The sequence below is a fragment of the Paramormyrops kingsleyae genome, chromosome 22 (assembly GCF_048594095.1).
Source record: "Paramormyrops kingsleyae isolate MSU_618 chromosome 22, PKINGS_0.4, whole genome shotgun sequence".
Taxonomy (NCBI): domain Eukaryota; kingdom Metazoa; phylum Chordata; class Actinopteri; order Osteoglossiformes; family Mormyridae; genus Paramormyrops; species Paramormyrops kingsleyae.
Genome location: NC_132818.1, coordinates 4,918,445 through 4,937,006, shown reverse-complemented (window position 1 = coordinate 4,937,006; position 18,562 = coordinate 4,918,445). Strand labels below are relative to the sequence as shown.

The window sequence follows — 18,562 nt, the reverse complement described above, 5'->3', positions numbered from 1 at the left end:
CTCCACCCCACTCTGTGTATAAAACACTGGTAATTCCAACAACTCCTGTCGGATGATTAATAATCCAATAGTCATAAATACAGTCTGACAGATCAGCCACTAAGGCCCAGGAGTCCTTTCCATCCGTTTGAGCTATAGAGTGATTTTCTTGGAAAAGCGTTGCCAGGACGCTCTTCAATAGCGTTTTCTCTGATGTATTCGTTATCTGGCACTTTTCCCTTTTAATTGTTAAAAAACCGTTTTACTTGGAAAGTTTTCCTTCAAATTTAGTACGATCGTTGTTTTATTAATAATCAACTATCAACCTATTTTTGAGCCATTGGATATTTAGTTAACTATTAATGGACTTGTCTAAAGTGACTTTGTGCGAAATGTGTATGTTATCCCTGCGGCGTCTTTAATTTGGAACTCCATTTCCTCCCACAGTCACCAGTGGTGTCTCTGCCTGCAGCGTTTGCCCTGGTATCCCATTCAGGGCGTTACCCGCCTTGCTCTTCCTGGTCCCAGGGTCTAGGCTATGTACTTGATAAGTCATTGGGAGATGAATTCAGGTTAAGGACCATTTCTTAGGGTCTCACAATATGGCCCCCCTCCTATTACGTGAACCATGACTTTGCTATCACTATGCAGCACTGCTTCAGTTTTTATGTGATCTGTCTCAAAATTGCATATCAAGCTCTCTCCTGTGCCATTGGCACCAGGCACTAGATAGACACAATCTCCCAGACTACAAGCAAATCAGAGGCACCTGTTAACCTGACCGCATGTCTTAGGACTTCAGGAGGAAACTGGAGTACCTGAGGGAGGGAGCAGGAAAGATAAGCTCTATGCACACAGGGCAGATGCAGGATATAGAGCCCCAATCGCTACGGCGTGAGGCAACAGTGCTTCCCAGTGAGGCACCTTTGCCCAGTTACAGTGCCCTCCACAATTATTGGCACCCAATGCAAAAGGTTTGTTAAAAGGTTTAGAAAAAAAACCTTTCAGTGAAGTACCTTCATCTCACACTAAAACAAATGAGAAAAATCCAACCTTTCATTAAAATATATTTATTCAAACAAAAACAAATCATTCAAGAAATAATTATTTTCAACAAAAACATGTGCCATGATTATTGGCACCCCAGCAATTAATTCTTTGTACAACCTCCCTTTGGCAGTATAACGGCACTGAGTCGTCTCCTATAACATTTTATAGGATTGGAGAATACAGCAGGGAATCTGAGATGATTCCTATGTCCTCTCTTATACACGCTCCTCTTCAGCTCAGCCCACAGGTTTCCAATGGGGTTCCAGTCAGGGGACTGAGATGGCCATGGCAGAAGCTTGATTCGTCTGCTAACCATTTTTCTGTTGATTTGGACATGTGCTTAGGATCACTGTCCTGCTGGAAGATCCAAATAACGGCCCAGTTTTAGTTTCCCGGCATTTTTTCTATCCCTTTTAACAAATCTTTACAATAATGGTGGAGGGAACTGTAATTAACATATCCCCAGTTTAAGAAAATTGTCATTACAGTAGAATGAAAGAGCCATGACTGATAGTACAGTGAGAAAATACGTAAATGTAACATTATACTATATATAAAGAAGTTTTACTTATCAAGCAGCTAAATGCATCACAGAAAACACCAGCATCTCTCTTCATTTTGACTAAAGAAACATACTGTATCAGCTGTATTCCAGTTATGTATTATAAAACCATTTAACAGTGTGTTATACAGAATATTAAATACACATTTTAGAGAAATCTATTTAACATATAATGTTTAATAAACAGCAAGATGATATCAACCAGTATAAACCAAACAACGAAATCACCAATAATTCGTGTGACAAATTCAATAATGAAAGATCATCAGTTGTATTCTTTCTAAAGCAATACCGTGTCACTTTTCACAGTAACACTGTAACCTGTTTTTTTTCCTTTCCAGAAATTAACATAATGAAACTGACTCACTCATACTGTACCAAGTGTGCTTGTCATATAGTGGTATTATTGCAGGCTGGGTTTTTCACCTTTGTCTGTTTGTTTTGTTGGTTTGTTCCATCTGGACAGTTATTTTAGATCCCAGATTCTCACGGTTCTGCTCAGCATCACATTACAGTTAAAAGTACTGCTATGACATACAAGTCTGGGAAAATGAAGCTGAAACACCTGGTTTTAGACCTCAGTAATTTATTAGTATGGTGTAGCCATACGTTTGCAGCCAATACAGCATTAATGCATCTTGGGAAAGACAAACACAAGTCCCACACAGTGGTCAGAGGGATTTTGAGCCATTCCTCTTGCAGAACAGTGGCCAGGTCACTTCATGATGCTGGTGGAGGAAAACAATTCCTGATTCGCTCCTCCAAAAACACCCTAAATTGGCTCAATAATATTTTGCAGGCCATGGGAGATGTTCACCTTCACATTCAAGTTCATCAAACCACTCTGTCACCAGTCTTGCTATGTGTATTGGTGCATTATCATCCTGATACACGGCACCACCTTCAGGGTGCAATGTTGGAACCACTGGGTGAACATGGTCCTCCAGAATGGTTTGGTTGTCCATAGCAGTGACATGGCCATCTAGAACGGGTAGTGGGCCTATGGAATGCCATGATATTGCCGTCCAAAGCATCACCGATCCACCCCTGTGCTGCACTCTGAGTACAAAGCAGTCCGGGTGCTAAGCCTCTTTTGGGACGGACGTCTCCACACCATGACTCTCCCAGATGTGGGAAAGGCAGTGAAGCTGGACTCATCAGAGAACAATATGTTTCACATTGTCCACAGTCAAACATTGCTCTGCTGGCACCATAGAACTGACGTTTGGCACTGGCACGAGTGACCAAAAGTTTGGCTATAGCAGCCCAACTATGAATACTGACCCTGTGGAGCTCCTGACAAACAGTTTTGGTGGAAACAGGAGAGTCAAGGAGTGGATTTAATTCTGCAGTGAGTTGGGCAGCTGTAGTTTTATGTGTTTTGGATACAATCCAGGTTAGTGCCCCGACATCCCTTTCAGACAGATTCCTCTTGCTTCCACAGTTACTCCTGTTGGATGTGGTCCATCCTAAGTGGTGGTATGTCGACATTACCCAGGGTACCGTGACTCTCGATTCACCACAAAGACTTACTATCCTGATCACAGATGTGCCAGTGAGATGCACACCAATGATTTGTCCTCTTTTGAACTCTGATATGTCTCATATTATGTTGTGTGGATTGCAAAAATTTATGTACATCTCTGCTATTTCTCTGCTTATTCAACCTTTACATTCTGCACATACTGATGGAATGTGCAGTCAGTGAAGACAGGCCTCCAGGCTGCGCATATACAGTATAGGCGTGAAACCTCAAACACTATTGACCAGGCGTTTCGGTTTCATTGTCCAACCCTCGTATGTTGCAGGCATGTTTCACGTGTCAGCCTGTAGCATTGAGGTCCATTTCTGAGTTCGGTGAGCATTCTGCCTCCAGTGACTTCCCAGAGATCTTTGTGACCATAACAGTGGGAACGAGGCCGTTGGGCGTGTCAGCAAGCGTGCAGTAGTCATCATGGTAACCTGGACTCTCTAGTTCCTTGGGTGGAACCCCCTGTGACTCATTGCTGTCTAAGCTGAATGTCAGATCTTTGAAGTCTGTGTCACTCAGGTCCTGAGACTGAATATTTTGCATGTCATTCATGTTGATTTTCTGGACTGAGAGTGGCTCTGGGCTGCAGGAACAGTCATTCTGGTCACGTACAGTCCAGTCTTTTTCATCATAGCAGACGTAAGGAGCTTGGAATCGAGGAGAGTGCAGAGGGGGGGGCTGAAAGCTCTCCTCATTGCTGATTGGTTTGGCTTCGATTAAAGTGTCTATTTTCAACAGCTCATCCATTTTGCAGTCTCCCATGTAGCTTGGATGCACAAGCCAGTTCTATGGGAATGTGAAGGTTATTTTGTAAATGAAATGTTACTTGTTTATTTATTTGTTTATTGAGAACTAAATGGTAGTTAATTGATACTCTACCTGGAAATTCCCTTTATAAATCTTGTAGAGAGGCTGAAAGTACGGCGCAGGTGTTGGTATCTTGGAGAACGCTTTAAGCTTCTGCCTGTGACACAGTCTAGGTTACAGAACTGCAGCAGTGTACACACACACACACACACACACAGACACACACGCACATGTAGGGTAAACATATCCTTATGGGGACCACTAATTCATTTCAATGGGAAAAATGCTAACGCTAACTATGACAACCTTAACCCCTACCCTGCCCAAACCATAACCATAAGTAACCTAACAAAATACGAGTTTTTGCATTTTTAGTTTTTTCATAGCAGTCACCGATTTTTATAAAATAGAGTTTTCCCTTATGGGGACCAGGAAACCGGTCCCCATAAGGGAAAAAAACGGATATTTATCACATTATGGGGACATTATGTCCCCATAAGGATAGGTAAACCCGCTCGCACACGCACGCACACGCACACACGCACATGCGCACACACAAATATTCTGCATAACCGAGTTACCTTGCAGTAAAACTGAAGAGGGCAAAGAAGAAGAGAGCGGCTACCAAGTAGAGCAGGATATCAAGCTTTCCGAAAGGCAGCAATGTGGCGGAATCTTCTAGAAGGGAGAAAAAAAATTCAAGGGTAAATGACAAGCTAAGGCAACAATATACTTTAACATTCCAAAGACAATGCAACCTAATGTTTGAGAGAGACACATTCTGTATTATATCTGTACAACTTAATTGTAAAGCTACATCTTCTCTACAATTACTATATTGCTACTAATTAATCATACATATGCATGCCACACTGAATTCCCTTGGTTGTTACTGTATTGATTGCAGTTATCAGGTTGCATTCCCTTGTTTTGTAGTGTCTAGCTGTGCTCATTCCCTCATCTGTTGTAAGCATCTTTGGGTTTTTTAAAAGAGCTGTATAAATTAAATCTGTTGTTATTAATCATATCTACGGGGAATTTGACTATGCACCAAAACTATCTGCATTTCTGACTTATAGGTTTATATCACAGATTTATCTTGGTGGTGTAAAGGCCAAGAATGAAAAGCATGATACAGATTACAGTAGATGTGTGGTAAGATTCTGTGCTCGCATTTGATGTTAGTGCACATGTGTCTTACCATGTTTCCTCGTAGTATTCCATGTTACTGCTTTGCTGTCCTCACTCCATGGGCCACCATACGGACCCCTCATTTTGGACCTCACTTTGGCAACATACATCGTGTCAGGCTCAAGGTTTTCAACTCTGATGTAGTAGCTGTTGTTGCTCGGGTTAAAACTCTTTGACTGCAAAGCAATAAGAAGGAACAAGCACTCTTAAATGAATGCTGAACGTGTTTCTGGCTACAGGATTTAAATTTTTTATCTTTTAAATCATTGTTCTCCTTACGTTAGGATGTCCATTTCTGTAGACTAAGAATTCATATTTTAGGTTGTCAACTAGATATTCATGATATCCATGGTCCCAAGTGAAAAAGTAACCATCCAGACGCTGGTGTACAGTTAGGTTAGGCGGAGTTACTGGTTTAACTGTGAAAAAAAATATCATAATAAACAAACAAATGAATAAATAAGATGTACTAAGTACTATTCCATATAACAGTACAGTAGATATGTGCTGTATACTTTGGCATTACCAATATGATGATGTTTGCCTTCTGACATTTAAAAATGAAATTGCATCCTCACATATCATATAGAAAATAAACTTACTGTTACACATAGACTTGTAGTTCGGAATGATTAACGTTTTATTTGTCTGTCCATTCCGTGTGATGCAGAGAAAAATATTAAATATAGAATAATCTTCAAATGATGAATCATCTCCAAAAGCAGTGCAGTTTCCAGTATTCTGTATTGAGCAATTCAGCCTGTACATAGGGAGAAAAGGTCACTCATTGAGTGTTAAGTATCATGCAAACTGAATGCATTTTTCACGCGTGTAGGACAGCCTTTCTTTCAGGCTTCAGAGTACAACCTGGCAGCTAAAGGCAGGACTCACTGTGTGTATTCTGAGTTAAACTCCAACCAGCAGAATGTGTTTTCTGCGGCACAGGATTCGATCCCCTCCAGCACACAGCTTATCGTCTGACTGTAGTCATTCAAACAGGTGTTTCCAAAGCTTTTGGCTGCAGTTGGGCACATAACCTGCATGATTTCCTCAAACTCAATTCACATATTAATGCAGGTACTTATTGGATAAGTACAACCATATTTAAAATACATTTTAGATGGTATAAATTATACAATTGATTGCACGTATATTTGATTCTTATTTTAAGACACCCTAATAGAAAAAAATGAAGTTACCCACCATTTTCAAAGTGGCACTCTTCATCCGGATAGTCAGCCCCAGCTAGGAGCATGATGTCAGCAAGAGTCCAGAACAAGATCACTGCAAGTCTCATGGCACTGGAGCCCTTTGCGGGGAAGGAAAGTGGATCAGCAAATCACTGGAAGCCCGGGCTGGCTTCTTCTTAAAAAACAAAGCTAGCGTTGCCATGGAAACGCAGGCCTCAAGGCCTTGCATGTCAGAATCCACACACACACACACACACACACGTTTGTCATTATATCTCTGTGGGGAAATTTGGTCCCCACAATGAAAATTATACCTAACGACACCACGCACACACACGCACACACACACACACACACACGCACTGAAAGCTGTGGTCACTGCGCAGGAAATCCAATAATCTCTGTTTTCAAGGATGTGGTCCAGTCCAAAATGAATCACAGCTATTATTGAACTGTTCCTAATTTGTTCATGGAGTAAATGGAACCCTCTGTATTTTTTCCCACATTTTCCTTATAAATCAGTATGGGCTGGTATGCAGATCTTTGGAAAGGGGTTGATGTTACACTGATTATCACTCCAGAAATGATTGTATGCGCTGCCACTGTCGACATATCGCCATGGTGATGGCCGGGGGAGCTGTCCAAGTACAGTGCTGAAACGTGCACCTTCTGCCATTTATCTCACTTTCTAATCTCTCTCTTTTTTACACCACGTCATGATTTTTTTAATCCACGGACCATGATCCGAAAATGACAGCACTGAAAGTTATTGCTATTCATGTATTAAGTCGCGGAATCGTGCTGTTACGCGTGTGAGAGAGAAAGAGAAAAGGTCAGTGAATGTCCGAAGAGACATGAAAAGCATTTATGTGAAATACCTGAGCTAGACTGATCCAACAGTTGGTGCTACTGGAGTTCTCCGGCCATTCAAAATCTTCCAATTAACTTCTAATTAAGGTATAGCACGAAATACAAGGAAAAGGATCATGAGATGCTACTGTATCTGGAAGCAGACCCCGTCCAGAAAGCCAGTCCGTCACTGACATTATTATTATTATTATTATTATTATTGATAACGGCAACAAAACAATATTAATAGTGAACGCAATGAACACGTGCATTTTTATTATTTTATTTACACTCTGGTATCTTTCCTACAGTTGAACTTTGTATTTCTTAACACTGAGCTGCGTGCTTCTTCCGTAACGTTTAATTTGCTCTAATTGGAAACTGACACCAACAAAAGCACGCACATGATTCAAGGATGTGTTGTGCAACAGACAAAAATACTCTCAGAGTGAAATACTACCAATACAAAATGACCATCACACAAGGGCGTGGGATCCAGGCGGGACGTGTACCCCCCAATATTGAACTTGGCTGTATTCCTCCAATACAAAATAAATAAATAAAGATTTTTACCTTTAAATTATTAGGCTGTTCCCCTGTGTCATACTCCCTCCTACGCCCATACCCAGACACCTTTTCCAGTCTACGTACACCTTTCCATCTTATGGAAAATGCGTGGCGGTCGCGGATTGCTGTCAGGTACCATTAAATGACGACGGCAGTACATGAATACGTGTTTTATATATTACATATACACACACAATACATACGTGTGAACACAGAGATGAGTATTTGAATTACATATTACATGTACATATTTTTATGTGTGTCCATCTGTAAACAGTACTATACTGAATATAAGTTCAAAATATATAAATCATATATAACATTATATTCAACACAGAATTACTTAAACATTACCAGTGAGCTCCGATCTACAACTATATAACTATATTTTACGGAATGGGAACAAGTACATAAATATGGACTAGATAGTTTATAAACATAGACACGTATATCATTAGGCACTTTACCTTACGCCTTGCGCTGCACACCACTCTCACGATGAATGAAAAACCCTGTGACACGAGGCGTTATGGTTTGTGAAAAAAAGTACGAGGCGATGACGAAAACATCCGGCCCAGGCGCCTGCGATATTATTATTATTTATTATTATTATTATATTATTATTATTATTATTATTACTGTTCTTGTTCTTGTATTTGTTGTATTTGTTCTTGTTGTGGTTCGTTTTCAAGATACGACTGGATATAAATAGACCTGTCCTGGCAGTTAGTTTTAATTTGACAAGGATTTCATTGTTCTAGCCTCAATACATATCCTCCTGAGACCAGAAACGTATTTATTCCTGAGTACACTAAAGAGGACATGCTGTGAAATAGAAAATAAAAATAAATTTTAAAAATTGTAAATTCAAATTGTAAGATGTCTTATTTCCTCGAAAGACAAATAACCTAAAATTGAAGGACACTTTTTCCTCGGGTCTCAGGAATACTATTTCTGCTGTTGTTTTTCTTTCAGATGTTTAAACTTTACTTTTGTTTTACATTTATTTTTCCATGGCACAGGGCAGGGTATGTGGCAGCACAGGACGCAAAGGCTACACAGGGTATGAGGCAGAATCCATCAACTGAGAAAAAAAACAATAGTATATACTGTTAATACCTGGCACTGCACACTTGAAAGGAGAAGAAATCTATACAATTTAATGAGCAAGATTTCCTGTGTGAATCATTTGTATTAAATTGCTGATGAAGTTCCATGCTTCTGTTGTTGATGATCAATACTAAAAATCACCACAGCTAAAATTCTGCAAACTTTGGCATTCCTGTTTTCACAGATATCTGTAATACTGAGGAAAACAGTAGGTTGTCTGTTGGAATCTGTTTTTAATATATCAGTAAAATAATGGCTAACCTCCACATTAATTCAGCCTCTGGTGCACTATTGATCACTGTGAAAACTGTTTTTGTCCAAACAGACGTCCCTGTCTTTGACCAGAATAGGCAGATAAGGTTCCCCATAGTACCTGCAGCAGACAACGGCATCTTTGAGACTAGCAAGAAGTGTCACAGGTCATATTACCTGTGTCAAGCTTTCAAAGCTGTTCAGACCCAATTGCTCACACAGGTCCTGTCACTTTTAAATGACCGTACAGTTATTACAATGAAGTTTTCACTTTAAAATTCTTTGCTTCGACATGGCACAAAGGTATGAATTTGCAAAAGGAATGTTTCAAATATGGTGATATATAATAAGTGATACTTCTGGGTCACTATCACACCAACCAGTGAAAATAGTCATATGTGTTACAATTTGTTCTAGTAAGGTTTTGGACATTTAACAGAACAGAAGAGCACTTCATGAGCTGTGAGATACGCGCTCTCTTCACAGAAAGGCCCTTCAGCATTATAGATAGCATAGGCTTTTGCTGACCGCTACAGTTTAGGTTAAAGGTTTCCAGGACTTACACTTTGCAAGGGCAGCTGCCATATGCAAAGGAGTAATCTTTTAACTCAGAATTACTGCATTTTTAAGACAGAACTGTACTGCGATTAAGCAGTTTCATGATTTTGTCTCTCAAACTTATTCTGAGTTTACTAATCCTAAGTAAAAATAGAACTGGAATTCTGTGAATTCAGATTACGCTGAAGACCAGTTTGTGCGGTATTACATCTGCAACCCTGTAATGAGATTTATGCTGATAGTTGTGCAGTACCACATCATTCTTTTAATAATAGTTTATAATAATTTTGACTGGATTGGTGTCCATCTGTGAGGAGGGTGAAGTGCATCTAAATGCAGTGAAATGATAATATGGTGGCCCTGTACAAGCCCCCCCCTCCCCCCGCTTTGAACATTTGAATCCTGCAAGCAGTTTTATGTATGTGGAGTTTGCATATTCTAAAACCGTATGGTTAGGAGTCAATCACACAGCTCTGGAGGTCTTAGGCCATAATGCTATATGCTTCATAACTTCATAATGCTTCATAACTTCATATATATATATATATATACACACTCACCTAAAGGATTATTAGGAACACCTGTTCAATTTCTCATTAATGCAATTATCTAATCAACCAATCACATGGCTTTTTTGGCTGTGCTTTAACACTAAACACATTAGTATCTTATGCTAAATACCATCCATCCATCCATCCACCCATCCCCGCTTTGTCCTACGCAGGGTCCTAGGGCTTCAGAGCTGTGGGTGTGAGCCCGGGAAAAGCCCAGGATGGGGTGTCAGCCCACTGCAGGCATCATACACCGTTCACACCTATGGGACATTTGGCAACTCCAGTTTAGCTGAGCATATTTTTGGACTGTTGGGCAGAGAACCCAGAGGAAGGGATTGAACCCTGATCAACAGTGCACCACCCTCAGTCACATCTTTTGTGTATTAGTTGCTTCAGTATTTCTTCTTAGAATACCTTATAATACAGTAACCTACATACAGACGTCCAAATATTAAAGGAGGCGCTACACTGTGCACCCAGGTTAGCCCAAACCTTTTTTCTGACATCATCATTGCCATAGAGAGCTTTCTGACATCACCATCGCCATAGAAAGCTTTCTGACATCACCATCACCATAGAGAGCTTTCTGACATCACCATCACCATAGAGAGCTTTCTGACATCACCATCATCATAGAGAGCTTTCTGACATCACCATCACCATAGAGAGCTTTCTAACATCACTATCGCCATAGAGAGCTTTCTGACATTACTATCGCCATAGAGAGCTTTCTGACATCACTATCACCACTGCTTCTCAGTGGCCCTCTGCTCACACCTTGTCTTGAGCCCCTAGGACCTCTTAGGCTCCAGGCATCCATGAATAAGGGACTTGGACACTTGCCAGAGAGCAGGGAATCCCAAAGGGAGATGACGAGGGGAGAGATTATTCCAGCGTTTACCAGGAAGTCAGATGCACACCTCATGTGCTGTAGCCAGAGTTAAAATAGTGAGGTCCGGAACGCAGGGGTGGGTCTCACCAAACACATTATTGATACTGTCCCCTTCATAAGATGTTCATTTTTAAAAAGTGATTAGTTATGTGAAATATTTAATTTCCCTTATTTTTTATTCAGGTGAATATTTAACTTCAAATTTTATCTTCAGCTCTTAAAAAATTACTGTGGTCTGGTGCTCGTTGACCTCGTAGCTGGACCCTGCTCATGCCCGTTTTGCTACAGCCAGCTGAGCTGCTGCGAATGTCGAACATCTCACTTTAAAAAAAGTGATTATACAGATCACAAGGCCAGGAGGTGTCTGAAGTGAGACAGAGCAGACATTTGTGCTACAAGAAAAAGCAGCTTGTATGACCTCTGTGTTAACTTGCCATTATAAACATATATTAATATTTTTAAATATTAATATTTTCTTTTTAAAAGGTTTCTATATTTCAGATTTCGTAACACATTTTATTAATATGAATAATTCATACCATAATTTTACAAATTTGTATTGCATTTCATGTTGATTTCTCTCCCTTGCAGTATGTCTACTACCTGTCTTTAAAACAAAGTTGCACTGAAAATGCAATGAAAGTAAGTTTGTCATCTTTATAGTGAAGAAGCTTAAAGGGCAATGACTGTTCATTTCCTGAAATGTTACTGACATCTCGAAGTGCGATAAGCATGGCACTGTTAGATGATTGATAGAGATTGCAGTCATCACAAAATCGATGGGAAAGTCCAAGTCATCACTCTCAGAGATCTGATTCTTCGTAACTAAATGACAGAGATAAGCATTTTACTCTTTCATGAGGACGTCCTGTTAAATTATGTGATGATATATGCAAATATCCTGTTCAACAAAACACACTAAAAGACAATGAAATGTACCTGTGTGAATTCCCCTCAACAAATATTTTTGCCAAAAGTAACTTCACACAATTAGTACTTGTACAAACAAAACAGGTCTTCACCTAGGACACTGCATGTCCATCCAATTCCTTATTTTTTAGACAGACTTAGGCTAATTGCTTCTCCATTCTTTCCTTTCTTCCCCTGTCCTGATATTGTCTCTACATCGCCTGAAATTTGCCAGAGGCCCAAAGGCAGGCTGAGCTTGAACCTCAGAGCAGGGAGCTGGCATCTATCCATATAACACATTACAGCTATTAGGGCCTACTTTTAAACCCAGGACATCAGGTCGCACCAGCGAGCAACAACTGGTTCCTTCAAATGTTCACACACCTGTATCTAATCACTGTATAACTTAAATCAGGAACAGGCACTAATTAGCAATCCTGCCAAATTAAACATTAAACTGCCTGTAATGCACTGCTGTGCCTTCACAATGTTATTCTCCCGTATGTCACTGCCTGTAATGCAGTGCTGTGCCTTCGCAGTGTTATTCTCCCGTATGTCACTGCCTGTAATGCAGTGCTTTGCCTTTGCAGTGCTATTCTCTGGTTCATAATGAGTCCCTCAGATGACACTCACCCTGGCTGGATCAGGGGACAAAGAAAATGGATATGTGAGTGATTTCCTCTCTTAGTTCCCCAACTTCATAACTTCATATATATATATATACACTCACCTAAAGGATTATTAGCTGATAGCTACCGGTGGGTCAAGCGGGATGCAGCTTCGGCGGTTGCTGAGGCAAAAACTTGGGTGTGGGATGAGTTTGGTGAGGCCATGGAAAATGACTTCCGGACAGCTTTGAGGAGATTCTGGTCCACCATCCGGTGGCTCAGGGTGGGAAAGCGGTGCAGCATCAACATTGTTTATGGTGGGGATGGGGCACTGCTGACCTCAACTCAGGATGTTTTGGGTCGGTGGAGGGAGTACTTCGAAGACCTCCTCAATCCCACCGACATGCCTTCCAACAAGGAAGCAGAGTCTGGGGACTTGGGAGGGGGACTCCCCTATCTCTGGGGTGGAGGTCGCTGAGGTGGTTAAAAAGCTCCTCAGTGGCTGGGCCCCGGGGGAGGATGAGATCCACCCAGAGTTCCTTAAGGCTCTGGATGCTGTGGGGCTGTCCTGGTTAACATGCATCTGCAGCATCGCGTTGACATCGGGGGCAGTGCCTCTGGACTGTTCGGTCCCTGTATGACCGGTATCAGAGCTTACTCCGCATGATCGGCAATAAATCAGACTCGTTTCCAGTGAGGGTTGGACTCAGGGCTGCCCTTTGTCTCCGATTCTGTTCATAGCTTTTATGGACAGAATTTCTAGGCACAGCCAGGGCATTGAGGGTGTTCGATTTGGTGACCTCATGATTAGGTCTCTGCGTTTTGCAGATGATGTGGTTCTGTTGGCTTCATTGGACTGTGACCTTCGGCTCTCATTGGGACAGTTCACTATGGGTAGTGACCGAAAGAACGAGATCGCGAGTACAAGCGGCCGAAATGAGTTTCCTCGGCAGAGTAGCTGGGCTCTCCCTTAGAGATAGGGTGAGGAGCTCGGTCATTCGGGAGAGACTCAGAGTAGAGCCGCTGCTCCTCCGCATCTAGAGGAGCCAGATGAGGTGGCTCGGGCATCTGATTAGGATGCCTCCTGGACGCCTCCCTGGTGAGGTGTTCTGGGCATGTCCCACTGGGAGGAGGCTCCGGGGAAGACCCAGGACATGCTGGAAGGACTATGTCTCTCGGCTGGCCTGGGAAGACCTTGGGATTCCCTTGGAGGAGCTGGATGAAGTGGCCAGGGAGAGGGAAGTCTGGGATTCCCTGCTGAGACTGCTGCCCCTGCGACCCAACCTTGGATAAGCGGAAGATAACATGATGGTGTGTATACACTCACCTAAAGGATTATTAGGAACACCTGTTCAATTTCTCATTAATGCAATTATCTAAACAACCAATCACATGGCAGTTGCTTCAATGCATTTTGGGGTGTGGTCCTGGTCAAGACAATCTCCTGAACTCCAAACTGAATGTCAGAATGGGAAAGAAAGGTGATTTAAGCAATTTTGAGCGTGGCATGGTTGTTGGTGCCAGACGGGCCGGTCTGAGTATTTTACAATCTGCTCAGTTACTGGGATTTTCACGCACAACCATTTCTAGGGTTTACAAAGAATGGTGTGCAAAGGGAAAAACATCCAGTATGCGGCAGTCCTGTGGGCGAAAATGCCTTGTTGATGCTAGAGGTCAGAGGAGAATGGGCCGACTGATTCAAGCTGATAGAAGAGCAACTTTGACTGAAATAACCACTCGTTACAACCGAGGAATGCAGCAAAGCATTTGTGAAGTCACAACACGCACAACCTTGAGGCGGATGGGCTACAACAGCAGAAGACCCCACCGGGTACCACTCATCTCCACTACAAATAGGAAAAAGAGGCTACAATTTGCACGAGCTCACCAAAATTGGACAGTTGAAGACTGGAAAAATGTTGCCTGGTCTGATGAGTCTCGATTTCTGTTGAGACATTCAAATGGCAGAGTCAGAATTTGGTGTAAACAGAACGAGAACATGGATCCATCATGCCTTGTTACCACTGTGCAGGCTGGTGGTGGTGGTGTAATGGTGTGGGGGATGTTTTTTTGGCACACTTTAGGCCCCTTAGTACCAATTGGGCATCGTTTAAATGCCACGGCCTACCTGAGCATTGTTTCTGACCATGTCCATCCCTTTATGACCACCATGTACCCATCCTCTGATGGCTACTTCCAGCAGGATAATGCACCATGTCACAAAGCTCGAATCATTTCAAATTGGTTTCTTGAATATGACAATGAGTTCACTGTACTACAATGGCCCCCACAGTCACCAGATCTCAACCCAATAGAGCATCTTTGGGATGTGGTGGAACGGGAGCTTCGTGCCCTGGATGTGCATCCCACAAATCTCCATCAACTGCAAGATGCTATCCTATCAATATGGGCCAACATTTCTAAAGAATGCTTTCAGCACCTTGTTGAATCAATGCCACGTAGAATTAAGGCAGTTCTGAAGGCGAAAGGGGGTCAAACACCGTATTAGTATGGTGTTCCTAATAATCCTTTAGGTGAGTGTATAACACCGTATTAGTATGGTGTTCCTAATAATCCTTTAGGTGAGTGTATATATATATATATTAGTCCTGTCAAACGTTAAATTTTTTTAATCAGAATAATCACAGGGTTGCTGTGGATTAATTTCAATTAATCACAATTAAATATCATTAATTTTTAATCTATATTAATTGCATTTCATTTTGCATGAGCAAACAGACTCAAGAAAAAAGGGAATATATATGCACTTAACATGCATGTTTCACATCTTGAACACGAGTCGGATGCATTCTATCTGCCACAGAAGTGCAATACCGTGGACCCATATCAAAAAGCAAGATTTTTTGCTTAGCTGGACAACTTGTTGGATTTAAGGTACCTCAGTTTAAATGGTCTTTATCTTCGTTCACTTACAATTAGCCTGAACTACCGTAAATCCGACAAATAATCCGACTAATCATGAAATCCAATTCTAGCCCAGTTAATTGCCATTGTTTGCAATATCAGTTGATAACACATTACGTGCGGTGCTTTACGTATAAAACTCCGTAGCAACACATCCACAGATAAGTTGGACGGTATAGTGTGTGTGATTTAATGAGCCACAAATGAGAAGTAGTGCTTAAACAGTATAAAACTACAACTTCCCCTTCTGTTGATAAAGGGTGCAGCCATCTTGGATTCTGAACTATATATATATATATATATATATATATATATATATATATATATATATATATATATATATATATATATATATATATAGAGAGAGAGAGAGAGAGAGAGAGAGAGAGAGAGAGAGAGAGAGAGGGGTAAGGAGCGTGCGCTAATACAGTGCGTTGCTGCACCCACCACATGACAAACCACCTCTGGGTTGAAAACTCAAGTGCAGTCGGTCAGCGGGTGATACCTCAGCACCACTGTTGAATGGAATAGTGTGAGAGTTTCCCAGTGGCTGGAGTGCCAATCCTGCCACCAACCCCCACGTTTTCTCTGGAAGTTGGAGGACCTGCTTGCATGGTTGGATGTAGATTAACATCATACCCAGGATGAAGCAATTGCAGGCTATGGGCCTCGCTCAAGGGTCCAACGAAGTAGGATCACTCCGGGCGTTCATACCGGTAAACTTTCTGATTATTGTCACAGATCCCTCACCTCAGCCACCACTCCGCCTCTCAACATACAGAGACAAATATTGAAACTGGGTGAGAATGGATACAGGTCCTTAGCCTGCAATCACGTGGAATTCAACCCCAGCTTTACAGACATAAGTATGGTTTGACTGTCATCACACATGGACAGGCTCAGAGGCTCATAAAACACAGCTTTTATGATCAATAGCAATAGCAAATGCTACTTCCGGGTAGGGTTGCAAAGGGCTGGAAAATTTCTGGAAATTTTCCTGAAACTTTCCGTTCCATGGGAAGTTAAGCTAGGGAATTTTGGAAATATTCCACATTAGAAACTTTCCATGGGAATTAACGGGAAAGTATGGGAATTAACAAGAATATTCCTAGTATTTTGCAACCCTACTTCCGGGTGAGTGAACGCTGGCGAGTTTGGCTGCCGCTGCTCAACTGTAGTTGAGTTTAAAAAAAAAAAATGCTCTTAAAGTTATTTTACGACAACAAACAGAGTATCTGCGAGTGATTCCGTCCTGAATCATTTTTATACAGTTTGCGGATTATTATTAGTAGCCGTGTCGAAGCTGTCTGGATAGATTTCTGTTACCCCCATCTATATCGGGCTTTCTTTAGCCTCCAGCATTTAATGCCCGTTCACTAATAAGATGTGGATTCCTAGGGCGTGTATGTGCTTACCTGGACTGTTTTAGTCATCATTCACCGCCCTACGACAGCACTGCTTCAATACTCTATTACTGAGCTTTTGCGGCTCCGTGTCCACCTGGCCGTCCCTCCACCTGTGGCGCTTCACCTCCACCCGGAAATCGCTTTCAAGCCTCGCCACAGATATGTCCACCGAGGGTCCCGGAAGAAATTCAGTTACGACTACACTAACCCGATAAAATCCATCTTGTCTTCATCTCGCCGTCATCCTCGCAACACTAACCGGGATGTTAACCACAATGTTTTAGCTCGCCTAACCAGGTCGGCTAATCCTATAGTCAAGCAGGCTAACTCCAGCGTCAACTTTGGATTATTAAACATCCGCTCTCTGACTGGTAAGGGACATCTCGTCCAGGATCTCCTTTCTGAGCGTAAGTTGGATTTTCTATGTTTGACTGAAACGTGGCAACAGCATAATGATTTTGTTTCCCTCAACGACTCTATTCCACCTGAGTTTGTTTATGTTTGCCAACCTCGTGAATCGGGGCGGGGCGGAGGTCTTGCGATGATTCATCGGAAGCAGTGGAAAGTTCTCCCTGTCTCCGCCCCACTTTTCCGTTCGTTTGAATACATTGCATCACAGCTTGCGGGATCGACTCCAACTATTATATGCAATGTTTATCGACCACCTAAGCCAAATAAGGACTTTTTAAATGACATTACTGCTCTTATTACTCACTTTTCGGTACTCTCTCCCAATATTATAATCCTTGGTGACTTCAACATTCATATGGACAATGACAATAACCTTCTCTCCAGAGATTTTACAGCTTGTCTGGATAGCTTTGGACTTCGGCAACATATTAACTTCCCTACTCACTGCAAAGGCCATATCCTAGCACTGGTTTGCTGTTCTGGTGTCACCCCCTCTGACTGCAAAGCTGTTCCCGCTCTCTGATCACCAGCTTATTACCTTCAATATAAATGTAACACTTTCCAAGATTTCCACTCCACGTAATATTGCATTTAGGAAAATGAGTAATATTAATCCTGACATCTTCTCATCTGCTGTAAATGACCTCCCTTGTACCCATAGCATATCTTCCCCTGATGAACTGGTCTCATATTATAATTCCGAACTCCATAACCTACTTAATACATTTGCTCCAGTCAAACTTCGATCAGTCTCATTCACTCGCTCAGCTCCATGGTTCACTCCCACTTTGCGCGATCTTAAAGCTAAAGGACGCCAACTGGAATGCCTCTTAAAGAAAACTGGACTCACCATCCACAAAGAACTGTACAATAATCATTTTCTGCTTTATAAGAACTGCATTGCCTCAGCCAAATCCACATACTACTCTGGTTTAATCTGCTCTAGTGAATGTAACCCTAAGTCTCTTTTTTCTCTGTTTAATAATATTACTAGGCCTCCGGACTTTTTTCCCTCCCATATGTATTCCACTGATTTTTGTAATTTTCTCATGTCCTTTTTTACATCGAAAATTTCTGATATCCACCAGCAACTTTTTGTAAATGGAACTGAAGCTCCTGAAGCAGACTCTCTGCCCCCTTTTCAGTTTCCCTGTCAGTCATTTACAAGCTTCACTCTCCCTTCCATAAATGACATATCTGTAATTATTCGG

General features: G+C 41.7%; 1 protein-coding gene across 4 annotated transcripts; it reads right to left on the bottom strand.

Annotated features, from left to right (window-relative positions):
* Window positions 1-1,033: 1,033 nt before the first annotated feature.
* On the bottom strand, window positions 1,034-17,517 carry LOC111846435 (interleukin-21 receptor-like). Of its 4 annotated transcripts, XM_072704925.1 has the most exons (10): window positions 16,174-16,941; window positions 14,498-14,554; window positions 6,324-6,429; window positions 6,012-6,138; window positions 5,723-5,880; window positions 5,400-5,539; window positions 5,131-5,296; window positions 4,511-4,607; window positions 4,002-4,086; window positions 1,034-3,908 (listed from the first exon to the last, which is right to left on the bottom strand). In XM_072704925.1, exons 3-10 carry the CDS (start codon window positions 6,415-6,417, stop codon window positions 3,414-3,416), a joined length of 1,362 nt encoding a protein of 453 aa, XP_072561026.1. In that variant the 5' UTR covers window positions 6,418-6,429; window positions 14,498-14,554; window positions 16,174-16,941; the 3' UTR covers window positions 1,034-3,413. The 4 variants fall into 4 exon arrangements, with proteins under 4 accessions (XP_072561026.1, XP_023672360.2, XP_023672359.2 ...); XM_023816592.2 differs by lacking the exons at window positions 14,498-14,554; window positions 16,174-16,941 and adding an exon at window positions 16,950-17,517 and having other exon boundaries at window positions 4,511-4,604; XM_023816591.2 differs by lacking the exons at window positions 14,498-14,554; window positions 16,174-16,941 and adding an exon at window positions 16,950-17,516.
* Between the last annotated feature and the right edge of the window lie 1,045 nt (window positions 17,518-18,562).

Excerpts from the sequence above, each read along its gene's own strand:
- LOC111846435 (XM_023816591.2), bottom strand. The coding sequence starts at position 16,970 with ATGATGACTAAAACAGTCCAG. Across the intron at positions 5,881-6,011 it reads TTTAACTCAGAATACACACA|GCTGAATTGCTCAATACAGA; the intron begins GTGAGTCCTGCC and ends CCCTATGTACAG. Across the intron at positions 3,909-4,001 it reads TTTATAAAGGGAATTTCCAG|AACTGGCTTGTGCATCCAAG; the intron begins GTAGAGTATCAA and ends ACATTCCCATAG.